This window comes from Pseudorca crassidens, chromosome 20 (genome assembly GCF_039906515.1).
Source record: "Pseudorca crassidens isolate mPseCra1 chromosome 20, mPseCra1.hap1, whole genome shotgun sequence".
Classification (NCBI taxonomy): Eukaryota; Metazoa; Chordata; class Mammalia; order Artiodactyla; family Delphinidae; genus Pseudorca; species Pseudorca crassidens.
In genome coordinates this window covers 9,816,218-9,838,827 of record NC_090315.1, presented here as the reverse complement: position 1 = coordinate 9,838,827, position 22,610 = coordinate 9,816,218, and the positions used below count along the sequence as shown (strand labels likewise).

General features: G+C 55.4%; 2 protein-coding genes across 3 annotated transcripts in view; both read right to left on the bottom strand.

Moving 5' to 3' along the window:
* Nucleotides 1–10,668, bottom strand: part of SLC8A2 (solute carrier family 8 member A2) — a 29,955-nt gene extending 19,287 nt beyond the window's left edge. For both annotated transcript variants that reach the window (XM_067718883.1, XM_067718884.1), the window contains exons 1-3: nucleotides 10,510–10,668; nucleotides 5,498–6,191; nucleotides 332–996 (exon numbers count right to left, since the gene is read on the bottom strand). In XM_067718883.1, the coding sequence (XP_067574984.1) occupies nucleotides 332–996; nucleotides 5,498–6,175 (1,343 nt within the window). In that variant the 5' untranslated portion in view covers nucleotides 6,176–6,191; nucleotides 10,510–10,668. The remainder of the gene's footprint in view (nucleotides 1–331; nucleotides 997–5,497; nucleotides 6,192–10,509) is intronic.
* A 2,184-nt stretch (nucleotides 10,669–12,852) lies between these two features.
* Nucleotides 12,853–20,001, bottom strand: KPTN (kaptin, actin binding protein). The gene is made up of 12 exons (XM_067718886.1): nucleotides 19,685–20,001; nucleotides 19,209–19,291; nucleotides 19,021–19,105; nucleotides 18,872–18,926; nucleotides 17,565–17,640; nucleotides 17,371–17,444; nucleotides 17,049–17,158; nucleotides 16,871–16,948; nucleotides 16,006–16,081; nucleotides 15,133–15,268; nucleotides 14,864–15,046; nucleotides 12,853–13,145 (listed from the first exon to the last, which is right to left on the bottom strand). Exons 1-12 carry the CDS (start codon nucleotides 19,905–19,907, stop codon nucleotides 13,017–13,019), a joined length of 1,308 nt encoding a protein of 435 aa, XP_067574987.1. The 5' UTR covers nucleotides 19,908–20,001; the 3' UTR covers nucleotides 12,853–13,016.
* Nucleotides 20,002–22,610: the final 2,609 nt, after the last annotated feature.

The window sequence follows — 22,610 nt, the reverse complement described above, 5'->3', positions numbered from 1 at the left end:
CACAGTGGAGTGTCAGGCACAAGAATGCACGGGTAGAGCATGGACATGGGAGGAGCAGCCTGTGGTAGATGGACAGCCACCGCTGTCTGCCTTGTCCAGCAGCGTTTGCCAAATGCCTAGAACAGTGCCTGGTACAAAGTAAACTCTCAAGAGTGAATGAATGAATGAATACTGCAGGTCTGCCCATAGCAAAGTAAGGATGGGCGCCAGAGGTAGCCAGGAGACTGGGGAGCCTGGAGGCCGCTGGATGGCGGAACCTATGACCTTCGAACAGCCAGCCCTCCCTGCCCAGCCACTCCAGGCAGGCCGGGGAGCACTGCCCGGGACCCACCTGTACTCATAGTCGGAGCCGGCCTTGGCGGAGCCGTCCTCCGTGCGGTAGTCCACGTAGAAGGTGCTGTTGCCCTCGCCGCCTTGGCAGGTGACGGACAGCAGCACGGAGCCACAGTTCTCCAGGCAGTGGTAGAGGCTGGGCTCAAAGAAGATGCGGCTGGCGCCGTCGTCCTCGTCCTCGCCGGGGCCCTCGGCCGAGGTGGCCCTGCGCGAAGCGTCCACCGCGTGTCGCCGCAGCACGTTGCCCGCGCCCGTCATAAGCCGCGTGGCCTGGATGCGGTAGAAGGCGCGGCTCTTCTGCTGGTGCAGCAGCGCGTAGTAGTTGGCAATGCCCACCAGCTGCTCCAGGTCCTTGTCCGGGTGCTTCTGCTTGAGGTCCTTGAGGATCTGGATGACCTCGCGGCGGCTGGCGTCCAGCTCGCGGGCCTCGGCGGGCCCCGGGCCCAGGCCGCCCACCTCGCCCGGCGCCTCGGCGCCCAAGAACGTGCCGTCCAGCTCGATGCTCTTGGGGGGGTCGCCCTCGGCGCCGATGATGATGCCGCTGCGCGGGTCGGTGCGGTAGCGCTTGTACACGTACTTGTAGAAGAGCAGCCGCTTGTCAGCCATCCAGGCGAACACCACGCACACCGGGAAGAAGACGAGGGTCAGCAGCGCCTCCCACACCTGCGGGCAGCCCCGCAGGTCAGGACCGCCGCGCCAGGAGGGGGCGCGTTCGTAGCCGGCCCGCCGCCTCCCGGCGCCTCTCTTCCCAGAGCCCCGTCCCGGCCACCCCCCGGCGCTCCCCGCGTCTCTCGCCTGCATCTGTCCGCATCTGGCCTTCTGTCTCTTCCTCTTTCCTGTCTCTCTTCATCTCTGCCTCTCCGCCTTTCTCTTCGTGTCTCTGTCTCTCCCCTTTTCCCTTATCTCCCTCCATCTCTCTCTCTCTCTCTCTCTCTGGCTCTTGTCTCTGCTCCTTCCTGCCTCTCCCCATATCTCGCTCTCTCTGTTTCTCTAGGTCGTTGTCTCTTTCTCTTTCTGCCTCTGTCTCATCCTCTATGTCAGTTGGTTTTTTATCTTTCTCCCTCTGTGTATTCCTTTCTTGTTGCCGCTGTCTCCTTGTCTCTCTTTCATATCTTTTGTAGATACCTACCTCTCTCCCTCATGAAATTCTTCACAGTTTCCCACCCCACCCTTCTTCCCTCTTTATGTCCCCCACCCCTTTCCCCGCCCTTCCTGTCTCTCTCCTGGTCTCATCCATCCATCCATCCATCCACCCACCTTTTGTCACACTGAGAACCACACTTAGCTGCCCCAGTGCCGGGAACCCAGACATCCTAAGCCACCACCAAGCCAGAGACACGTCCCCACCGTGTGGTCCCAGCCCCTGTCCAGGGGCAGAGCTGGTGTCTCTTCTTGCCTCTCTCTCCCTCTATCTTTTCTCTCCCTGCTCCATTTCCCCTCTGCCCCTCCTCACCCAGGATGCCTCCACTTCTCCAAAGCCTACCCATCACCCAGGGTCTGCCCTCTGGTCACCTCTCCAAACTGTCGTATTCCCTCCCCCCCCACCCCCCCCACGAGTGAGTACAGCCCTTGCCAGATTCTCCTTCCTTCGGTTTTGTTTGGCCCTTAGGGACAGGACTCTGACTGTAAAAGAAGCCCAAGTTCGGCTCGTTGTCTGACAGCCTCATAAAGCGAGTTCCCGTATTTACATGCTACCGCCCCAGAGGGACAAGGCAATGCTGAGTTCAGATCCTGGTTCTAGAAGAGGAGTGCCTGGCCCAGCCTCTTGTCTGTAAAATGGGGACATCCCCAAGACTGAATGAGCTTATGTACCCCTAGCACTTAGCTTTGCTGGTTATTGACACGTGGAAAATACACAAAACATGAAATGACCATTACCATTATTATTATTACTAGCGCTATTATCTTGGGCTCATTGAGGTCTGGGACTCAGTCTGCCTGTGGTCTGGCACAGGTCCAGGCACGTACAGGAAACACCTGACAGTTCGCCTTGAAATATTCATGTAAAGACTCCTATGTTACCTTTCTCATTAAAGATAAGGAAGAAAAGATTAAAGAGTATTTACAAATCAGATGGCCCCAGAGGTATATTTAAAATGAGCCCGGTAGGGGAAGGAACGATCTTTAAGCTCCGACTGCCACAGGCCCTTGTCGCTGTGTTTACTGATGGTTCAGAGGAAAGGCAGGACTTGGAAATGGTACCACACAAAGCCACCAAGCAGGTTTGTGAAAAGAAACTGAATTTTCCACGCAAGCCGTAAAATGAACTCTTGCCTTGTGCTCATTGAACTGGCCACTGTATATGCTGTGGGCGATTCTCTCTTAATCAGAAGAGAGATCTCAAATACCTGAGATCAGCTTTCTTCCCTGCAGGTAAACAAAAGGTGATTCTGATAGACTCACATCTGCTTTCTAGGGCCTCCCCTGCAAATGGGCTCACAGGCTCGCCCACCCTGGGAGGGGAGCGAGACACACCTTCAGGTCTCAGTGGATAGAACGCCCCCAAGAGGGGTTGTCACAGATCTAGGGATATTTATGCGTTGCCACCATAATTGGGGAGGGGGATATGGTCCCAGCCTGGTGACATCCAGCGACTCATGGGACAGTCCCACACAATGCAGAATTGTCCCACGTCCTGCCTGACTTCAGAACCTCCCACTGGACGTTCACGTCAGCGAAAACCCTGTTATGATAATTGGAGTCTACACTCCATTCTGTTTTATGTCTGTATGAAGTATTTTCCTGTACGGTTTAATGTACGCTGAATATGCCTGATTTCAATCTCATGGCTACCCGCTCCTCTGCTGGTCTCCGTGCATGGGAATGGTTTCTGATTTTTTTTTTCTCTTAAACCCCAACTTGTTCATTATATGTAAGTAGATGCCACCATCTGGCTCTTCGTCATGCTTTTGAAGGTGGTCATGCCCAAGCGTTTACATGTAGAAATGCAGATGGTTCTATTAGATATTACTTTCCTTTATATCACGGTCTGGGCAATATACTGACTTCTGGGAAGCCAAACCGTGTAGGGAAGTTTGTTAACGGGAAGACGAGCTCACATTTACCCTGTCCCAGGCTCGCTGTTCTAAGCCCTTCCACATGTAGCAATTCAACTGATCCTCATGCAGTCCTCTGAAGCTGGTACTAGGATGACCCCCTGATTACAGGTGGGGAAACTGAGGCACAGAGCAGGTAAGGAACCCGCCCAAGGTCATACAGCTAGGAAACAACAGAGATGGGATTTGAACCCAGGCCTCAGGTTCAAGAGTCCAGACACCAAACTCCGAGGCTAGAAAACCTCTCTCCTATTAGCTAAGAATTTCACACCAGCAGAATAAAGGGGATATAAAAAAAATTGTTATAAAAAGGGAGGATTGGATATGAAGAGTCAAGAACCAATGGTCTACTTCAACCCCTTCTATGGTTCAGATGTGTAAACGGAGGTCCAGAGGGTACAGGCTTTGCCTGACGTCACACATCATTTCTGGAGAAAACCCAGAGCCAGACCCATCTCTCACTCCTCCAGGTCATCGCCTCTAGGAGGGACGGGCATCATCTTTAGCTCGTGCCCGTTCTTTCGATTATGTCATGAAAACATCCCAAAAGTCTGGTCTCCATTTACTCCTGAAGGGATCCTCCGTAGCCACTTCTCTACCCAGAGCTGTGGCATTTTACACTGTCTTCTCTATGTCTGAGCCAGCTCCTTCTCAGGGGAAATCTCTCCCTCTCCCTATCCCATCCCTATCCCACCTCCCACCCATGGTGTCTAAAATTCCTTTCACAGTTTCGGTGTAAATCCTTGCCAGGGATCACTTTGAGAACCCGAGTCAGAATAGCATCCTTTTTTAATAGTGCCTGAGAATCGTGTGAAGCGTCGTTCTGTAATTTTTGCCATGGCAGCCAGGAAACTCAGCGTTACAGTAGTGAGTCAGTCACAGTAACTGTCTCTCTCCCTTTCTTATCCCAGTTTTCTGGTGCTACCATCTCCCCTTTTCCTCACTGTGGTTTCTAATCCCTCAGATCTGCCTTGATATCATCTGCAAAGAATTTTTATAGCTCTAACTTTAGATCCTTCCTGGAAAGAAACTATAACTGGCAGAACATGACAGATATGCATGAGTATATTATACGCATGTGTGAAGGAATCCTGGTTAGGCTCAAATAAATTATGCACGTGCGTGAGCGAATTAAGCCAGGCCCATGAATACATTATGCAAATGTAGGTGGTGGTCATGGGGGCTGTGGGAAATAAATTGGGCAGATGTTTTAAAGGAAGACTAAGCAGTATGCCCGTTAAGACACTGCGTAAATGAGAGGCAAATGATTATGTGAATGTGGGTGTAAATTATGCATCTGTGGGTCTACATTTTGTCTCACTATTAGAATAAATTATGCAAAGTGGTCTTTGCAGTGGGCTGGGTTTATACCTAGGTTGGATTGGATGTGAGTATGAATTACAGTGAAGTGGCATAAATTATCCTAACATCAGAAATCAATTATTAATAATGAATGAATTATGCAAACCACGACTGCATATCTGGCAAATACAGAGCTAGATTACGCAGATGTGGGCATGGATCTATGCGAAGTCCACGGATAAACTATGCAAATTGCACCAAGTTGCACCGAGTTACACCAAGTTACCCTAGTTAGCACTGTCAGAAGACACAAGGCTGGATTATGCAAGTGTAACGTGAATTATGCAGATGGGGGATGTCTTACTGCCAAAGTGGAAATAAATTATGCAAAAGGCAGGGAGTATAGGAAACATGTGTGACCATACCTGGCAAATACCTGGCTAGACTGTCGTATGCATTACACAGATCACTAGGACTCTGCTAGCACATATGGCCCCCCTGTGAGAGTTCTGGATGGGCATATTGCAAAATGGCGCCCCATACTGTGCAGATGAGCCCTTTCCAGGACCTGCAGCACCATCCAGATCTGGCTTGGGAGCACCCGCTGGGCTCCAGTCCCAACTTGCCCTCTCCGGCCCAAAGCCTTTGTGCAGTGCGTGACCTGTACAACCATACCTGGCGGCCCTCTCAAATGTGAGCATGCATTTCTGCAAATACAGGCATTGACTCTCCAAGCCCGGGGAGCCACCCCTCTGGATTTTGCTGACATACATGCACCAGGGAGATGTCTGTGGGTCCTTGCTCACCTGGACCACACCCGGGGAGAAGACGGCAAGGATGAGATAAAGCCAGACATAGGCGAAGATACTCCAGGAAGCGGTGACGAAGAAGACTCTCAGGTGCTTGATCTTGCGGCTCTCACCGGCCGGGATGACGTAGATGCACACGGCAATGACCACAAACATGTTGAAGGCGGCGCTGCCCACGATGGTGCCCGGACCCAGCTCGCCCGCCTGGAAGTTGTGGCCGCAGACCTCAATAACAGACAGCAGGATCTCAGGGGCCGAGGAGCCCAGGGCCATGAGTGTGAGGTTGGACACAGTCTCATTCCAGATGCGGACGGTGCCCACGCTGGTCTCGCCGTTGGACTTAGTGATAGTGATCTCTTTCTCCTTGGACGTGATGACCTCGATGGATGCCATGAAGCGGTCGGCAATGATGGATACACCCAGGAACATGTAGACCATGGCCACAAAGTAGACCACGGCCCGCGCTGCTTTGTCCCCCAGCGACGGGTCATCGGGCTCCCAAACGGGCAGCAGGACCCCTGGCTGGCAGCGGTTGGAGCCCTGGCAGCCCCCCATGCTGCTGGCATCGCTGTCGTTGGCTGGGGGAGGCGGCAGGGAGGGGGTCGGGGTGGCTGCCCCTGAGCATGGGGGAGTCCCCAGGAGGAGTGCAAACCCCACCAAGGCCAGGGTAGCCATGGAGGGGGTCAGGGTCCTGTGGGGGAGGAGGAAGTCTGGGTGAGGGGAGCAAACCCCTCCCTGTTGCTCAGGAGTCAAGGTTCATTGGGGTCGGAGAATAGGGGAGAAGCTGAGGACTAACAGAGGGAGGAGAGAGACTGGGGGAGCCAAAGAGAGACAGTGATTCAAAGAAACAGGGTCACAAAGAGACACAGAGAGCGCCAGGCAGAGACCAAGAGAGAAAGACACAGAAAGATAAAGACATCATGCACTGCTGATGGGAGTCAAACCACTGCAGGAGACTATAGCTGAACATCAAGCATCGTAGGACTCAGCAATTCCACTCCCAGGTATGTACCCAAGAGAAATAAGTCAAGTGTTCATCAAAAGACACATACAAAAAAAAAAAAAAAAAAGACACATACACAAATGTTCACAGCAGCTTCATTTATAATGGCTCCCCTCTTGAAACAACCCAGATGCCTATCAGCAAGAACATGGAGAAGTACATGGTGGAATAGGCACGCGGTGGAATATTATACAGCACTGAAAAGGGAGCGGGCAACTGATACACCCAACAATGCAGATGAATCTCACAGACATGCCATGGAAGAGTGAAGTCAGGCGCAAGAGAACACAGACTGAATAAGTTAGTGGGAGAGGCAAGGGGCTGGGGGGCCCTCAACTCATTTTGTGATTCCTATGGTTTCCAACTTGGCGTCAGAGGGCTCCTGCTTGGGATTTGGGCTGTGGAAGGTGCTGGGGTGTTTGTCTGTCTGTCTCAGGTAGGGCTGGGGAGGGGCTGCTGGAGGGTCTCTCACTCACATCCTTCCCCGCAATGCTGGCAGGTTTCTGTCTCCAGCAACCCCGGGTCTCTGGCAGGTGCAGGATTCCTTAGAAGCTGTGACATGAGGTCCTAGGTTGGGCTTTTGGACCCCACACTGTGGGTGTGGGGTGAATACTTCTCTTCCTGCCTCTGGTCGTGGGTTCGAGTGGCTATTTCTGGATCTAGGTCTCCTTTAAAAATGCCAATCAGTTCACATTCTCCCCTCTGATCAGAACCCTCCATGGCCCTGGTCTCACCCAGACACCAAAGTCCCTTCCCCGCTTCATAAGGTCTCGCACAATCTGGCTCCCTCATTCCCTCTCTGGCCTCATCTCTCTCTCTCTCTCCCCCTCCCTCACTTGGCCCCAGCTACACCACCTCCTTGCTGTTCCTCGGGCAAGTTCTTGCTTCAGGGCCTTTGCATCTGCTGTTCCCCCTTCCTGGGACACTGTTCCCCACATATCCGCTCCCTCTTCTCCTTCAGCTCTCCACTCAGATGTCACCTTCCGTGGCCGCTCTGTCTGTAATGACACCATCCCACTTTGGGGAGTCCCCAGCCATTTCACAGATGAGAAGACCAGGGCTCAGAGAGGCGAAATAACTTGCCCAACGTCCCCCAGCACCCATTCTGCAGCTCCCAGTTTCTCTCTCCTAGAGTGGTCCTGACTTCCAGCTCCCCTGCCCCACCCTTGTGTTGTCATGGTAACCCCGTAGCTATAAAATGGAACTGAGAGAGGAAGGCAGGGGTCCTCAGGGCCTCCACCCTCCCCGACCCCTCTCCTGGCCACCAGCCTCAGTTCTCCCGGTAACGTGCATTTCTGTCTGAAAAGTTCTTCTCACGGTCTAACCCACAGCCTGCCCCCAACATACACCCATGTCCTCACAGATTGGGAGCTGGTTCCTTTGGGGGAGGGAGGCAAAATGTTGGCAGAACTTCCCTGAAGAGTGTGTGTGTCTGTGTGTGTGTGTGTGTGTAGGGGGGCAGGGGGCGGGGTGATTCTTAAAGGGCCACCACACAATTAGCCCCCTCGGCAAGGCCCCTAATGATATATCTAATTAGCAGCCCCCTAATTAGCAACGACTTAGGCATAATTACAAACCCACCAGGATCCAAGGCAAAGACTCACGCTCTCTTCTCTCTCCCTCCCCTCCCCCCAGCTTTCAGGAGAAACCAGGTCGACCTGGGAGTCAAGAATTCATCTATAGCATCTCACTCCCTCTCTCAGGGAAGGGCCATGGGCTGGGAAGTCCTCCCTCAAGTCCAACCACCTGTCCCTCCCGCCTCCGTCCTCAAGCCTGGCTTAGTGCCTTTTCCTGCAAAACCTGGTTTCCTCTCCCTGGGGCCTTAGGGAAGAAGGGGGTCAGGGAGAGAAAGCACTAGATAAATATCTGTTAAAGGAACCACCACGAGGTCTGAGCCCTGTCACTGGGGACAGCTGGGTTCTCTCTTCTTGAGGCTCCTGCCTCTGCCTCTCTCGCTCCATGAGCAGCCCTGAAACCTAATCTGGGTTTAGAATCCAGGGGCGAAAGCATCAGGTGGAGGCCAGGGTGGGACTCTGGAGGGCAGATGGCGGGCACCATCTCCTGGGGCCATCTCTCCCCTCCCTCGTGGGCCGGTGGCCAGCTGGGTCAGCGGTGAGTGCCCCGGCTCTGCCTCACCCACCTCTCGGGGCCTCGGAGACCTCATCTGTAGGGTGGGACTGCACGCTTGAGCGGGGTGGGGCAGTCAGTCTGGCAGGCCAGGTGGGACCCCCTCCTTCAAGTCTCTCATATCGGTAAGGGGGGTGATGGTTCCTGACTGCGCTCAGCCTGGGCGCGGGGGGTGCCCGCCGCCTGCTCTCGGTGGGGACACGGCCTTCTAAACACGCACGCTTACTGCTCCGGGGTAAGCCAGCCTCTCCCGCCTGCCCACAGTGTCCCAGCCTGGGGATCACACACAGACACACACAGTCTCAGTGTTCAGGCTACGGTACGCCGATGGGTAAACTGAGGTCTGGAGGGGCAAACAGCTTGGCCAAGTCATGCAACTTCAAGTCAGGGGCAGAGAAGAGATGGAACTCAAGGTGTGGGACTCCTAAGCTGGTGCTTGTTTTAACCCACCTGGAATCCCACGTGGGCACTCGGGGACCTCACCCCATCACAGCGTGGGCTACAGACTCAGTCCCACACCTCTCATCTCACCCGCCTTCTCTGGGGCCCCCTTCCCAACAGAAAAGAAGAGGCTGTATTGGCCTGGGAACTCTAGACTCAGAAGGGCCCTCTCAGAGCCCCCAAGGCGCGGTGGAGAAGCTTTTGAGCTCCAGCCCGACTGGGAGACAGGTCTGGGGCTGCCACACCATGAGATGATGGAGGCAAGACTGCAGGAAGGACTGGCCTGGCCCAGTACCTAGAGCTGTGCCTGGAGCAGGAAAGGTGCTCAGTAACTGTCAAAAGAATGAATGAGTCAAGAAATGGACAAGCGGCAAAAGAGGTATGGAAGTTAGACTGCAGCAGGGACTGGTCCGGTCAGTATGCAGAGGAATGGGGGGTTAGATTGCAGGCAGGACTGGTTCAGTCTCCTCTACAAAGGGTACAGGTTAGACTGCAAGAAGGACTGGCCTCAGGATGCCAGAAATAAGGCAGGGGAGAGCAGAGGCGCTCTATCCTCAGGGGAGGGACGGGCGGATGCCAGCCGGGAGGATGGGGGGAGCTCGGCTGAGGAAGGGAGAGGAGTCTGGGGGACTCCGTGCCTCCTGGGGGAGCCCACTCTGCGGCGGCGGCAGGGGGCGGGGCGGGTCTTCTTCCCCCAGGTCTCCCCTTGCCAGGGGCGGAGACAAAGGTGTGTAGGAGGCAGTTAACCAGGGAGAGGAAGCAGAGAGGAAAGAGAGAGACTCAGAGACCAGGTCCTAGAGACGGAGATGGAATGAGAAGCAGGGAAGACTGAGGAAGATACACGCGGAGATGGACAGAGACAGAGACACGGGAAAGCTGAGACAGTAGAGACAGAGACAGAGGGAAACACACAGAGATGGCGAAAGAGGAAAGCGGAGAGGAACCAAGGACCTAGAGACAGAAAGCCGGAACAGACCCAGACACAGAGAGAGACAGACAAGAGTGAGACTGAGGGAGACAGGGAAAGGGACTCGGAGAGGCGTCCAGACTCCGCAGGACAGAGACCCCTGAGAGATGTGGAGACACAGAAAGACGAGACCGACACAGGAAAGCGGGGGCGGAGGTGGAAGCGGAGAACGGGAGTGCGGGTGCTGCCCCAGACAGGGTGGGGTGTTCTCACCCCCTCAGTGCCCAGGAGGCACCCCCTCCCCAGCCCGCCATGCTCCCTGAAGCGCCGGAGGGGTTGAGGATGTTGACGGCTGGTGGCGCCCCTACCGCACGTTAGGGCCCTGGTACCCGCGCCCCGGGATATGCAGCCCCCCATCCCCTATAACGGAGCTCAGCGAGAAGCGGCTCCGGGCTCCTCAAATGCCCCCCTCCACCCACCTGGGGTAACACCATCCTTCCCCCAAGCCCCCCCTAACTGGGGGTCTCTTACCTGCAGCTACAGCCTAGAGCAGGTTCCCTCAGCACTGTATTGGCAGTGGTGGGCGACTCCGCCCGACAGAGGGAGAGAGAGAGGGAGAGAGAGAGAGGGATGAGCTGGGGACTGAGAGGGAGAGCTAGGGAGGAGGGGAGGGAGAGGGGATAGAGGGAGGAGAGGAGAGGAGGAGGGGGGAGGGATTCGGGGGAGGGGGAGTCGGCTAGAGAGGGAGGAGGGGAGGCCGGCGCGGGGAGCCGGGGCGGGGCCTGGAGAGAGGAGGGGCGGGGGGTGGGGTGGGGGGAGACGAAGCAGCGCAAGCCTCCCACCCACCCTCTGGGTTCAGCACCACAGACAAGGGACAGTGGCGGAGGGCGCGCGCGCGCGCGCGCGCACACACACACACACACACACACACACACGCACACACACACACACACACACACACTCGCTGATCCATACAAGGGCCAACGAGGCAAAACAGCTACAAATAGTCACAGGCTCCCAGAACTGGGGGGAGGGCAAGAATGTTTTTAGCCAGAGTCAGATGCAAATCCACATGCTGTGCCTGCTGACAAAGCCAGCCAGAAACAACCACAGAGGCACCCATTAATAATAATAACAACAGTTGCCTTTCACAAGGGGCTTCCAGCCCTCACTACGTGGCAGGCATTGTTACACTTTAAATAAGTGCTTGACACATGTTGACACAACTGACCCTCCTAAAAACCCTGTGAGGTAAACGCTACCAGCCCCATTTTACAGATGGGGAAACTGAGGCACAGAGTGGTGAAGTGTGCCTTCAGGTTCTACCCTTAACTGCTACACTACACACTGTCCCAGACTGAGGGGCTGGCAAGAAGTTAGGCAGCGAGCTGCGAAGGACCGGGCAGGCGCCGGGAACACAAACTCACAATTCCTGAAATGTTGAACACACACACACGTGCACACACTTCACAGACCCAGAACATCACTACTTAAATGCCCCAGATCCCACCCTAGGGCCCCACTCCTGTCCAGGACAGAGGCGATGGAACACTCAGCCTCTGCAGACGGGCAGCAGGAGAGAGACCCTGATGCTGCCCATGGCCCATGCCCATCGCCAGTCCTGGCTGGACACCCCCGGGCCCACTGCCAGGAGAGGAGGGAGACGACCCAGCTCTGGCTCCCTGCGATTTCCCACGCTTGGGTTCTGGGAGGTGAGGTGAAGACAAGGGTGGCCAAGAACTGGTGGGCTCCAGCCTCCTGAAGACCCACTGTGGGGCACTGGTAGCTTAGTCTTCACTGTTGGTGCAGATGGTCAGACTGACAGGTGGACTTCCATGGCAGGAGGTAGACAGATGGCTAGAACGACCATGGTGCCTGCCCTCCCCCCCCAGGAAGCAGGGGTCCCACCCAAACCCTGCAGCAGCAAGGTCCCACAGCCAGCCTGGACTCCACTCAGGAATTGCTCCCCCACCCACCCGACCCGATTCTATTCCTGGCAAGATTTGTTCTGTTGTCCCCGCCCTCCACTGGTCCCTGTGATGTAGGCCTCAATGCCTTCTCCTGGTGCCACGGAAGTGGCCACAGGAGGGGCAATCACTACAGCCACAGGGCAGGGAATTAGCCTTGTCTCCCACTTCCTGGTCCCCCAATCCCCTGGGCTTTTCAACTAGGCCTACCCTTAGCCCTTTCCAGGACAGTGTAGCCTGGGGCTCATCTCAGGACTCCCTAGTTGAGATCTAAATTGATCACTTCTGCTGGGTGTTAACCTTGGCTCTTGGCGCAAGGTGTAACCATAGTAATTTTTGCTAGGGTCCAACTTCAGTATTATTCACAGGGGGTCTGGCCTCAGACTCCCTGCTACAATTTGACCATGGCTTCCCCACGACAGTCCTTTCCGCCCACATCCTCTCCTCTGAGGCTCAATTTCCTTATCTTCCCACTGAGCCCTGACCTCAGATCTGGAGCTCTCCACTGGGGTCTAACCTCAGCTCAGTTGCGGAGGTCTAACCCTACAAACCTTTCCCTTATACTCTACAGTCTTTCCTGTGGAGGTTTAACCTCCTATAGTGCCCAACTTCCCTTCTTTCCTCTGAAATCTACACTACAGTCCCACTTCAGTCCGGCGGCTGGGTCTGACCTTGGATCCCCAATCCCCAAAGTCCCCTCCCTCCATTCTTCCGGGTGAGTCCAGCTCCCGACACAAAGCCTGGCAACAATTGTTCCTCATCAAACGTGTGCCGAACAAAAGAATGGAGACGAGTGCAAGTTTGGTTCCTCTGGACACAGAAATAATCACCACGGACCGAGTCTCAAGGGGACAGAGGCGGGGTGGGGTGGGATCATCCCATTTTCAAATGGGGACACAGAGAGGGGAGTGGGGGTCACAGGGCATGCTGGGGCGGAGCCAGAGCAGGACCCACCGCTCCACCACCCTGGGGTGTCTGGGGAGACCAGTGCCTCCTTCAGGATGCTTCCCCCGCCATGAAGAGCTGGAGGCGGGCACCCCAAGGAACCTGGGGTGGGCAGCGGGTGGGTACTCAGGAGGCCGGGGTCTCAGCGGGCCCGGCACCCACCCTATCCCCCAGCCTCTGTGGTTGACGTCTCCTCTGCTCCACTTGGTGCCGAAGCCGGGTCAGAACCAGCTCCGAGGCCTGGATCAGGCTGTGCTGTGGGGAATGAGAGAGGACGACAGGGCTGAGACAGAGCTGGAAGGTGCAGGTTACACGCTCCCCCCCCAACCCCCAGAGGCTGAGAGTGCAGCCGCGGTGGGAGGTCTGTGTGTGGGCTTAGAATGGGTCTCTGTGATGGGGTGAAGGTCAGACCCAGGGGGACGGCCTTCAGTGAATTTCCGGTGGAAGAGACAAAGCCCAGCCCCAGATGTGTGGGTCTGAGGTTAGAACTCAGTGGAGGGGACGGGGATGGATCAAAACATACCGGAGATAACACAACAGTAAAACAACTATACCCCAACAAACAAACAAAAAAACATAAAAGAGAGCTCGCATTACATGGGGGTGAGGCTTGACCACCCGAGAGAGGCTGAGGTTAGTCCACAGCAGGGGGAACAAAGGTGAGACACTGGCGGAAAAGGTTAGGCCCACAAGACAGAGAAAGAGCACACCAAAGTGGAAAAGAGAGGAATAAGTCACCACACAAGGGACGGAGCCAGACCCTGGTTGGAGGGTCTGAAGTTAGCCCCTGACAGAAGGGAAGGAAGGGAGATCACAGTGGAATGGCTTGAAAGAGATCACAATGAGGGATGCTGGGAGGCTGAGACCACAGCAGAAGGGAAGCCCCTTCTCCCACAGATGGACCACAGCCCTGTCCACTGCGGTCTAACCTCAGACCTCTCCTCATTCCGTTTTACTCGAGGGTCTAACTTTTGTCCCACGTACTGTGGTTCAACCTCAGACTTTTCCACTGGGGTCCAACCTCTACCTCTATGAGGTCTAACCTGGACCATTCCGCTGATGACTAGACTGAAGGAAAAGGCCCCAGCAAAGCCTGCAGCGGAGACAGTAAGGTTAGACTCCAGTAGAAAGAACCCAGGTTAGACCACATGGGAAAGGAGCCTGGAGTCAGACCAAAGGGAAGGGGTGGGCAAACACCAGATCAGGAAACAGAGGTACATCATAGCTGAAGGGCTGGGGCCGGGCCGTAGTGAAAAGGTCAGAGGTCAGACGTATTAGTTGGAGGTTAAACAGCAACGGAAGGCTCCAGGCTGGACGGTGGGCCATTGGAATGGTTGGATATTAAACCGTAAGGGCGGTTAAGCTGCTGTTGGAGGGTGAGAGGTCAAAGTACGGGAGAAGGCTGGACATTAGACCACAGGTTGTGGGCGTGACCACAGTAGAAAGTTCAGTGGTTAGACCAAAGGGGAAGGTTTGAGGTTAGACTATGGCAAAAAGCTGGAGAAGGAGGCTGAAGGTCAGACCACAGGCAGAACGAAGCCGGTCACACAGGTGGAAGAAAGGGTGGCTGCAGTAGGAGGGCCAAGGTTAGGGCGCAGTGGAAGAGTGCAGGTCAGGTCCCGGGGGCAGATCCAGGCTGGGCCGCAGGGAAGGGACACGGTCAAAGCAGGTGGAACACAGTAGAGACGTTCGGGAGGCTGAGGGAGGCCATGGGGCCGGGGGTGACGGATGCTGCGGCTGAGCGCCCTTCACCCCTGGCTGTGAGTGCCCCCAGCACCTCCCTTCTCCTTGACCAATAGGAACCGCCTGCCTCCCCCAAGAGGGGGCCTGCAGCCAATGACCCCCTTGCCCGAAGGGGGGGCCAGGCTCCAGTTTCCAGAGGGATCAGGCCAAGGCCTGACTGCCCCTCTCCCGTGAGAACGTGCCCTCAATAAGGTGGGTGTTAAGGCCCCGTCCCAGGGGCCCCTGGCTACCTGCAGGATGTGCACGCCCTTCAGGGAGACCACAGCGAGCTCGCGCAGCCCGTCCCCGGTCAGGTCCACGTGCGCCATGGCCAGCAGGGGGCTAGAGAAGCTCCGCTGCCACAGCAAGTGGAAGCCACGCTGGGCCCCGGGGAGCCCGCGCTCTGGGCTGCAGTACTTGTAACAGAGCAGCTCCTGCAGGGGCAGGGGATTGGGGTCACAAGGGAAGAGGCAGGAGGCAGAGGACACAGGCCACGGCAGCCCCATCCCTCCGGTCCCACCTGTCCGTAGGTGGCCACCAGGACCTCCGGCCGCCCATCCAAATCGATGTCAGTGACCAGGCCACAGAGGACGCTGTCGAACTGGTCGCTGCCAGGTAGGAGAAGCTGGTCCTCGAGGCCCCGGCTCAGCAGGTCCCTGAGGGTCAGACCACGGTGGGGAGACTGAGGTCGACCGCGGTGCCCGCCACCCTTAGCACCAGACCCTCATGGGTCAGGTCTGGATGTGCTGTTCCTCCTGAAGCCTGGACACCCTCGTCTCCAAGTTAGACAACCTCATATCCACCAAGGGGAGCTCAAACTGTCTCTGATCTGGACACCCACACTGTCCCCTGGAGGTGGGACCGTCTCGCTCCCAAATGGAAACCCACACCGTTCCTTCTTGTGAGCCCCTTGTCTCCAGCCTGGACACCCACGAGGCCCCCTGAAGGCTCAGAGCTCAGCCCCAGCCACAGCTGGCTCGCATTGGCTCACGGGAGCCGACGGGGAAATTTTCAGAAACTTTGTGAGCGGCTTGGCGTCACGCTGGTGGCTCACAATCCACTGAGGCGGGAGTGTTGACACCACGGAAACGGGCAGATCCTATAAGCCAGGGCTTTCTCCCACATGGAGCCTGTGATTAAACACTTGCCAGCGTGCTCTGTCCACCTACCCCAGGGGGACTGGACATCTCGGTTCCCACCCGAGGCCTCAGCACATGCCCTACAAGTTCTAGACTTAAACACTCGTGCTCTTCTCTCTGGGACACAGACACCTTTACCTGCCCAGCCCTGAACCACTACACCCAAAGCTTTACTCTCTGTGGAGAATGACAAGGCTAGATCACCGTGCAAAGGCATGGGGTCAGCCCACACGCACGTGCCCCGTGGCCCTCACCGATACACCACCGCTGGTTCCAACATGCTGGCCACCAGCACGCTGTACTCCTCCCGCTGTGGTCTGTCCTCGGTCTCTGGAGAAGGAACGTGAACGGCGGGGGAGGCGTGAGGGGCCAGGTTCCAGGCTCCTCCTCCCTCCTCCCCACCCGTCCATTCCTGAGAGGAACACGCGTTAGACCCCTGAGGTTGGGCCACAGGGGGAGGGTTAGAGGTTAGACCACGAGCGAATGATGGAGGTCAGATGCCAGGAGGAGGGAGAGGTGTTGGATGACAGTTTAAAAAGTCCAAGGTTAAACCACCAGGTTAGAAGAGACAAAGGTTAGGTGACAGCACAGAAGTCCGTGGTTAGACCACAGTGAGAGCATCAGGGGATAAACCACAGTGGAAGGGGCAGAAGAAAGACCACAGAGGTGAGGCCAAGAGAAACGCCAGAGAAGGACAGACCGCAGTAAGAGGAACAGATCAACATGTGGGGCGAAAGGAGAGACGCCGAGTGGGGGGACGGCGCTGAGTCCGTGAGAAAAGCCTGGACTTGGATGGCAGCAAGAGACAGAGTGAAGAGGCCACAGATGGGGGGTCCGAGGAAGCCACAGTGTGAGCGGTGAAGGTCAGACCACCAAGGGAAAGGCAGAAGTTCAGCTCCAGGGTGAAAGCTCAAATCAGACCACCACAGGGGCAAGTAGCTGGATCTGAAATTCAGGAGCGTCGTGGGGAGGGAATGGGCACACTGTGGCTCCCGGGCTGGAGTGGGGCACACAGCGGGGCGGGAGGGACGGTGGGGAGCTGGGCATGTGGGGAGAGGGGTACAAATGCGGGTGGAGGAGCCGAGCCCGCGGCCTGGCCTCCCCCTGCCCGGAGCTCACCCTCGGGGGCCGAGAGGCTGAACACGATCACTCGGGAGATGGGGCCGTCCTGCAGGATCGTCCAAGTCTGCAGAACCTCTGTGTGGAGGGCGAGGACTCAGGGCCCCGTCCCGAGCACCCCCGCCCCAGTCCGGCCTCGCCCCACACCCCGTGTCTGGGCCCCCGCCCCAGCCATCACCTCGACTCTGCTGGTCTACGTGGGCGACACGGACATAACCGCTCTGACAGCCGAGAGCTGAGAGCCGCCGGGACGTGCCGGGCAGGTTGTGCACGTCAAGCCAGAGGACGCTGGGGGTGGACGGGTGGACAGAGGGGCCTGAGGGCCGTCGCCAGGCCCCAGCCCCCACCTCCACCTCCCTAGAAGCATCCACCCCACCCCACCTCCGGTAGAGCCTTGGGCCTCCGCGGGGCCTGACTCTTTAGGGGTCAATTCCCACCACCTGATTTCTCTGAGGCTGCCTGCCCCGGTTCCCACTGGCCTCTGTCAGGGCCTCTCCTACCTACTGGTCAGGTTCGTGAGCTCTGGGAAGAGGTTTTCCACGGGCTGTTCTTCAAACTGATGCAGCCCCTCGTTCTGGGGGAACCAAGACCCGCCACGAGCTTGGAGTCAGTGGCCAGCCTCACACACTGTGCCCCGTGCCAGCCCATGGTGGCCCCGGCAGGGCTCTGCCCACCAAGCCTCGCCCTGCCTCACCTCCTTGTAGAGATGAATGGCCGGGTCATTCCCACTCAGGAGAAACACGGTCTCCCGTTGATCCCCAACCTGGACCCTGAAAGCAGAAAAATCTAGAATGCCAGTGTGGTAGAGTCCGTGTGTTTTAAAATCCTCCTCTTGCAGAAACTCTTGCCTGCGAGAACCCTAACATTCTGGGTTCTAGACACTGGATCCAGAGCTAGGATCTCAGGATGTAGAATTCTAGAAACTAGCCCTCACAGAATCTCAGATTTTAGAACTTTCCAGTCTCAGAATCACAGAAACTCAGCGTTTTCGAACCTTCTGTTTCTAGAGCCCTCACTTGCTAGAATCTTCATTCTGGATGTGGATTCAGGAATGAACATGGAGCTCTAGAATGGGCTGCAGAACCTCAGAACACTAGCACCTCTTTTACCCTAGAACCCCAGTGTTCTGTTTTCTGTCTCCTTTGAAATGCTAGAGCTTCTGGAAATTGCCATCATGGATATTCAGATTTACAGAATTGGTAGAATACCCAGATCGTAGAACCCAGAACATTAGTACTTTAGAACCTTCAGTTTCTAGAACTCTCATCTGCTAGACCAGAGGTTGGCAAATTATGACCTGCAGGGCAAATCCAAAACCCACGGCCTGTTTTTGTGAATAAAGTTTTATTGGAACACAGCCACACCCATTCATTTACACAGTGTCAATGGCTGCCTTCTTGCTACAGTGGCCAACTTGAGTAGTTGTGATAGAGATTATTTGACCTCGAAGCTGTGCCTTAAAAGAAAAAGTTTGCCAACCCCTCTGCTAGAACACTGGTGTTTTGGAATTCAGAGCTCTAGAATGGAATTCTTATACTCTGGGATTCTAGAACATCAGTATTCTAGACGGTCTGTATTCTATCTCCTTGGAATATGACAATGTTAGGGCTTTAATATTACAGAATCTCAGAATCATCAAACTGTAGAACTTTCAAATCTTGGAAACCCAGAGCTCACAACTCTAGAAAAATTGGCATTTCTGGGTCTTGGAATGCCCAAATCTAGATCGTTAGAACTTGAGAATTCTACACATCTGGAGCACAGGAGCTCATTCACTCTCAAATTATCTAGTTCAGGGATAACAAAATGGTAGCCCGTCAGCCAAGTCTGGTCCGTGGCTACCTTAAATGCACGATGCTCTAAAAAACAAACTAGTCTGATTGTCTATAGGCAGGTTTGTGGTCTCCAGTTTGCTACAGCCTCCGCCCTCCCAACACACATACACACACACACACACACACACACACACTCCCTATTGTATCACACCTGTGGCTTACTTACTCTGCGTGGCACAGTTGGAAAGGAGTGAACTGGAGCTCCAGGTTCAGGCAGCTCTCTGCAGGGGGAGTACAGGCAGATGGGCACAGGGGACCTGACAGCACCCCCCCAACCCCCTTCCTCATCCCTCCTTCCCTCCAGGCCACACTTACGGGCAATGGAGTCCAGGTTGTACTCAGAGCCAGGCTCGTAGTCACAGTAGATGTTAAGGAAGGGGCTGCCCTTGTCCCCTGAATCCTGGGAGAGGAAACTGGCCTCAGGGGAGAGTAGGGGCAGCAAGAGGGATATGGGTCAGACTCAGTAAGGAGGAGAAAATGGATAGGTGGAGGGCTCTGGGTACCTTGATGAACGTGATCCCCACCACCAGGCCCTGCTTTGGGGGTGACTTGTTGAAGGTGTCGATGGAGACAATCTCTGCGTCCACTGGGAGAGGACAGTTCAAAGTTCACGTTTCAGGCAGACCCGTGATCCCAATATTCCCAATCAACAGTGAGCCCTGACCTCTAGGACTCAGTCATCTCTGACCAGCACAAATTATCATGACCTCTGGGACGGTGTGAGTCCTGATCACCATCACCATCACCATGGTAAGAGGGATCCTGGTTTCTGAGTCTGAGGAATCCTGAACCCTAACTACTTCAGGCCTCTATTAGCCCTGTCCTCTGACCTCAATGCCTCCAGATTACCAGCCTTGACCCCCTTCAATCACCATCACCCTGATCCCATTCTCCCATCCTGGTGACCTGGCTCAGACAGAGCCTCAGAAGCCTTCTCAGCACTACATTCCAAGCCCCCCAGCCCCATGGCGCCACGCACCGGGAATGTAATTGAACTGCAGCTCCTTGGCCACGGGCCGGATTTTCTGTCGGAGGTCTTGGTAGCGGAAGCCTAGCACCTTGCCTTTAAGGGTGGCGGCCAGCAGCTCCCCGCGCCCACCCGCGCCGCCCGCCAGCCCGTACACATTGCTCTGAGACGAGAAGCGTGTGAAGCTGTCCTCGCGCAGCGGACAAGGCCCCGCGGCCACAGCCGCCTCCCCCATCACGCCCCTCAAACACTGGTCCCCGTAGCCCCCGCGGCTGCCCACTCTACGCCATGGACCGCCGGGCGCCGGCCGGTCGCGCAGACTGATTACGTAGAGAAGCTGTCGACGCTGCCCTTTACCAAGATGGCTGCCAGCCGGGCCGCTTGGGCTTCCCACCAGACTTTGCCTCAATGCGCCTGCGCGCTCCTTCCTGGTCCTTTTCAGGGCCGAGGTGACTGCCGCCCACTGATTAAGGCCTGAAGATGAGAGGTGGTGGCCCCTGCTGTGGGTGGCGCGGAAGACGGAATAAGAAGAACCTTAATGCTCAATATAGCCCTTACGTGCCAGGAACTGTTCTAAGCCTTTACATCGATCAATTTTTAGTTAAAACTCACAGGCAGGCTTGAGGTAGGTACTATGATATGTTTTACCGATGAAAAAACTGAGGCACAGACAGGTAATTTGTCTAAGATCACACAGCTAGAAGCAGCAGTCAGTATTGGAACCCAAACACAAAAGCTCCATAGTTTGTTTTAATCACATCACCTTTAAAATGGTGAAATGCATTCTTCTTACCCCAAGGAAACAGTTCTAGCTATCTACCCTGGCTAATCACCACCACCTTCTTTACTGAAAGCCTACTGTATCAGTCATGTTGGCTGATTAGCTCATTGAATCTTCACAACTACCCTGCTCTGGTTACCCCGCGTTCATTTATTCAGCATTTATTGACCACTGTATGAATTTATCTCCATAAACTGTTGCAACAACTTTGGAAAGAAGTTTATTATCCCAGTTTCTGGAGAATGAAACTGAGGCTCGGGGAGAATAAGTCCCTTGACTGATATGATAGTAAGTGGTGGAGACAGGATGAGGTCTTCTGGGATTCCTGTATATACTTTTTTGTCTCCAGAAGGGCATCAAGGGTTTGGGGACTCTATGTATACCTGTATGTTATTTCCAGAAGACATGAGTTGGCCAGCTGTCCTGGCCACCTTGAGTAATCTTCTGTCACCCCCTTCCATGCAGAAAGAAAGCACACACACACACGCACACACACACACTGCAAGATCTGTGAAGGCAGTGACTGGATCTCCCTTGGTCACAGTTAAATCCCCGACGCCTGGCCCACAAGGCCTGACATGGAACGAGCATTTAGTAAGTATGTTAAGAACCCAAAACTATGCACCAGGCCCTTTGCCAAGCACCTGGGACACTGTTGCATAAGAGCCCTGAGAGGAGAGTTCTCAAAGGCAGACTGGATCTGGAGGGTGGTGAAAAGAAAGGAGTTCGTGTCCACTCCAGATCTGGTTATGCTATTTAGTGCTGTAATCCCAGGGTCTGAGCTAGGGCATGGCACACGGTAGGTGCTGAGTAGATACTTGCTGAGTAAATGGGGGTGGGGTCTGGTTCTGCTGCTTCTGAACAATGTTTTCTTCAGGCTTCTTCTACCTCCCTTGGTAACCGCAAAACCACATTCCCTTCATATTTGAGTGAATGAATAAACAAATGGGTTGGAAAGGAAAGAACTGTCCTGTTCAGTGGTTTCCAACCCTAAGTACACATTTGGATCACCTATGGAAAAAAACTCTCCAAAACCAAAAGGGTGGGGAACCTCAATCAAATCACAATTTATCAGAGCGCAACCCAAGCTTGAGCACTTTTAATATGATTTTAAAGCACAGCCAGGGTTGAGAATCACTATTTAGGTCATGGGTGGCACAAACAGATTCTCACACTACTTACTCTTCAGCCTGTGCCAAGGCAGACACTGGTAATCAAACTGAGATCTCAGGAGTCTTAACTGAGCTCTAGGCAGCCATTATCAATCGATTAGAGCTGTGGGAAAAGCTGAAGGGGACGGAGGGGCAGGACAGGGTGTCATAGAGAGGCCACTCTTGACACACACTGAGCCTGAACCTTTCCTGAATTCCTTCCAGGCTCTAGGCTGGAGCAGCTCTCAGAGGAGCTTGCCCTGGTTTCCCAGGCAGCACCTCCTCTGCAGCCCCTGTTCACTTCCTGACATCATGCCACATACTGTGACACTGAGTCTGCAACTGGGCACTGACCCTCCTCCAGCTGTTCCCCTACTCCAAAGTGGGGAGCGCCCTGCCCAGCCCAGTGCCGGGTGGAAGCACAGGCACATCGGACTGTCCACCTGACAGGCAGGCCCACATGCTGGAGTGTGGAGGAGGTGGCTGATTCTTGCCCTCCTTTCCTGGGCAAAGGGCTCCTGCTGTTTCCTCTCCCACTCACCATACCCACTCGGTCCTCCTTGTACTCCGCCCGCCAAAGCCGCTCCCTGCCCCCCTTCAACAGATGGAACAGTGCCACTGGGGCTTTCAGCCCTCCCTGCAGGGAAATACGGACGTGGGGTGTGAGGCTGGAAGACTTGGTGGGCCTCCTCCAACCCTTCTCATCACCGGTGATGCATCCATCCTCCCGCCAGCTCTGGGGGAGGGGCACTGGCACCCATCATCCCAGCTGAGGAAACCAAGGACCAGAAAGCCCAGAGCTCAAAGATCCCAAGCCCATGGCTCCCAAACCCACCAGCCCTGGGCCTCCCTTCTCTAGGCTCTGACCCAGCCCATCCTCCTGGTTAAGCCTGCCCTCTTCTTTCCCAGGAAGCACACCCAGAGCCCAAGGTGGGAGGGCCAGGGAGAGGGGACACAGGCCCTGAAGGGTGAGGAGGGAGCAGAGGTGAGGAGGAAGAGACTCATG

What these genes read in the sequence shown, in the direction of transcription:
- KPTN (XM_067718886.1), bottom strand. Translation starts at nt 19,907, where the DNA reads ATGGGGGAGGCGGCTGTGGCCGCGGGGCCTTGTCCGCTGCGCGAGGAC. An exon ending in CAACCTGGACTCCATTGCCC is followed by an intron (nt 18,927 to 19,020) that starts GTAAGTGTGGCC and finishes CTCCCCCTGCAG; the next exon opens with AGAGCTGCCTGAACCTGGAG. An exon ending in CAGCCTCTCGGCCCCCGAGG is followed by an intron (nt 16,082 to 16,870) that starts GTGAGCTCCGGG and finishes TTCCTTCTCCAG; the next exon opens with AGACCGAGGACAGACCACAG.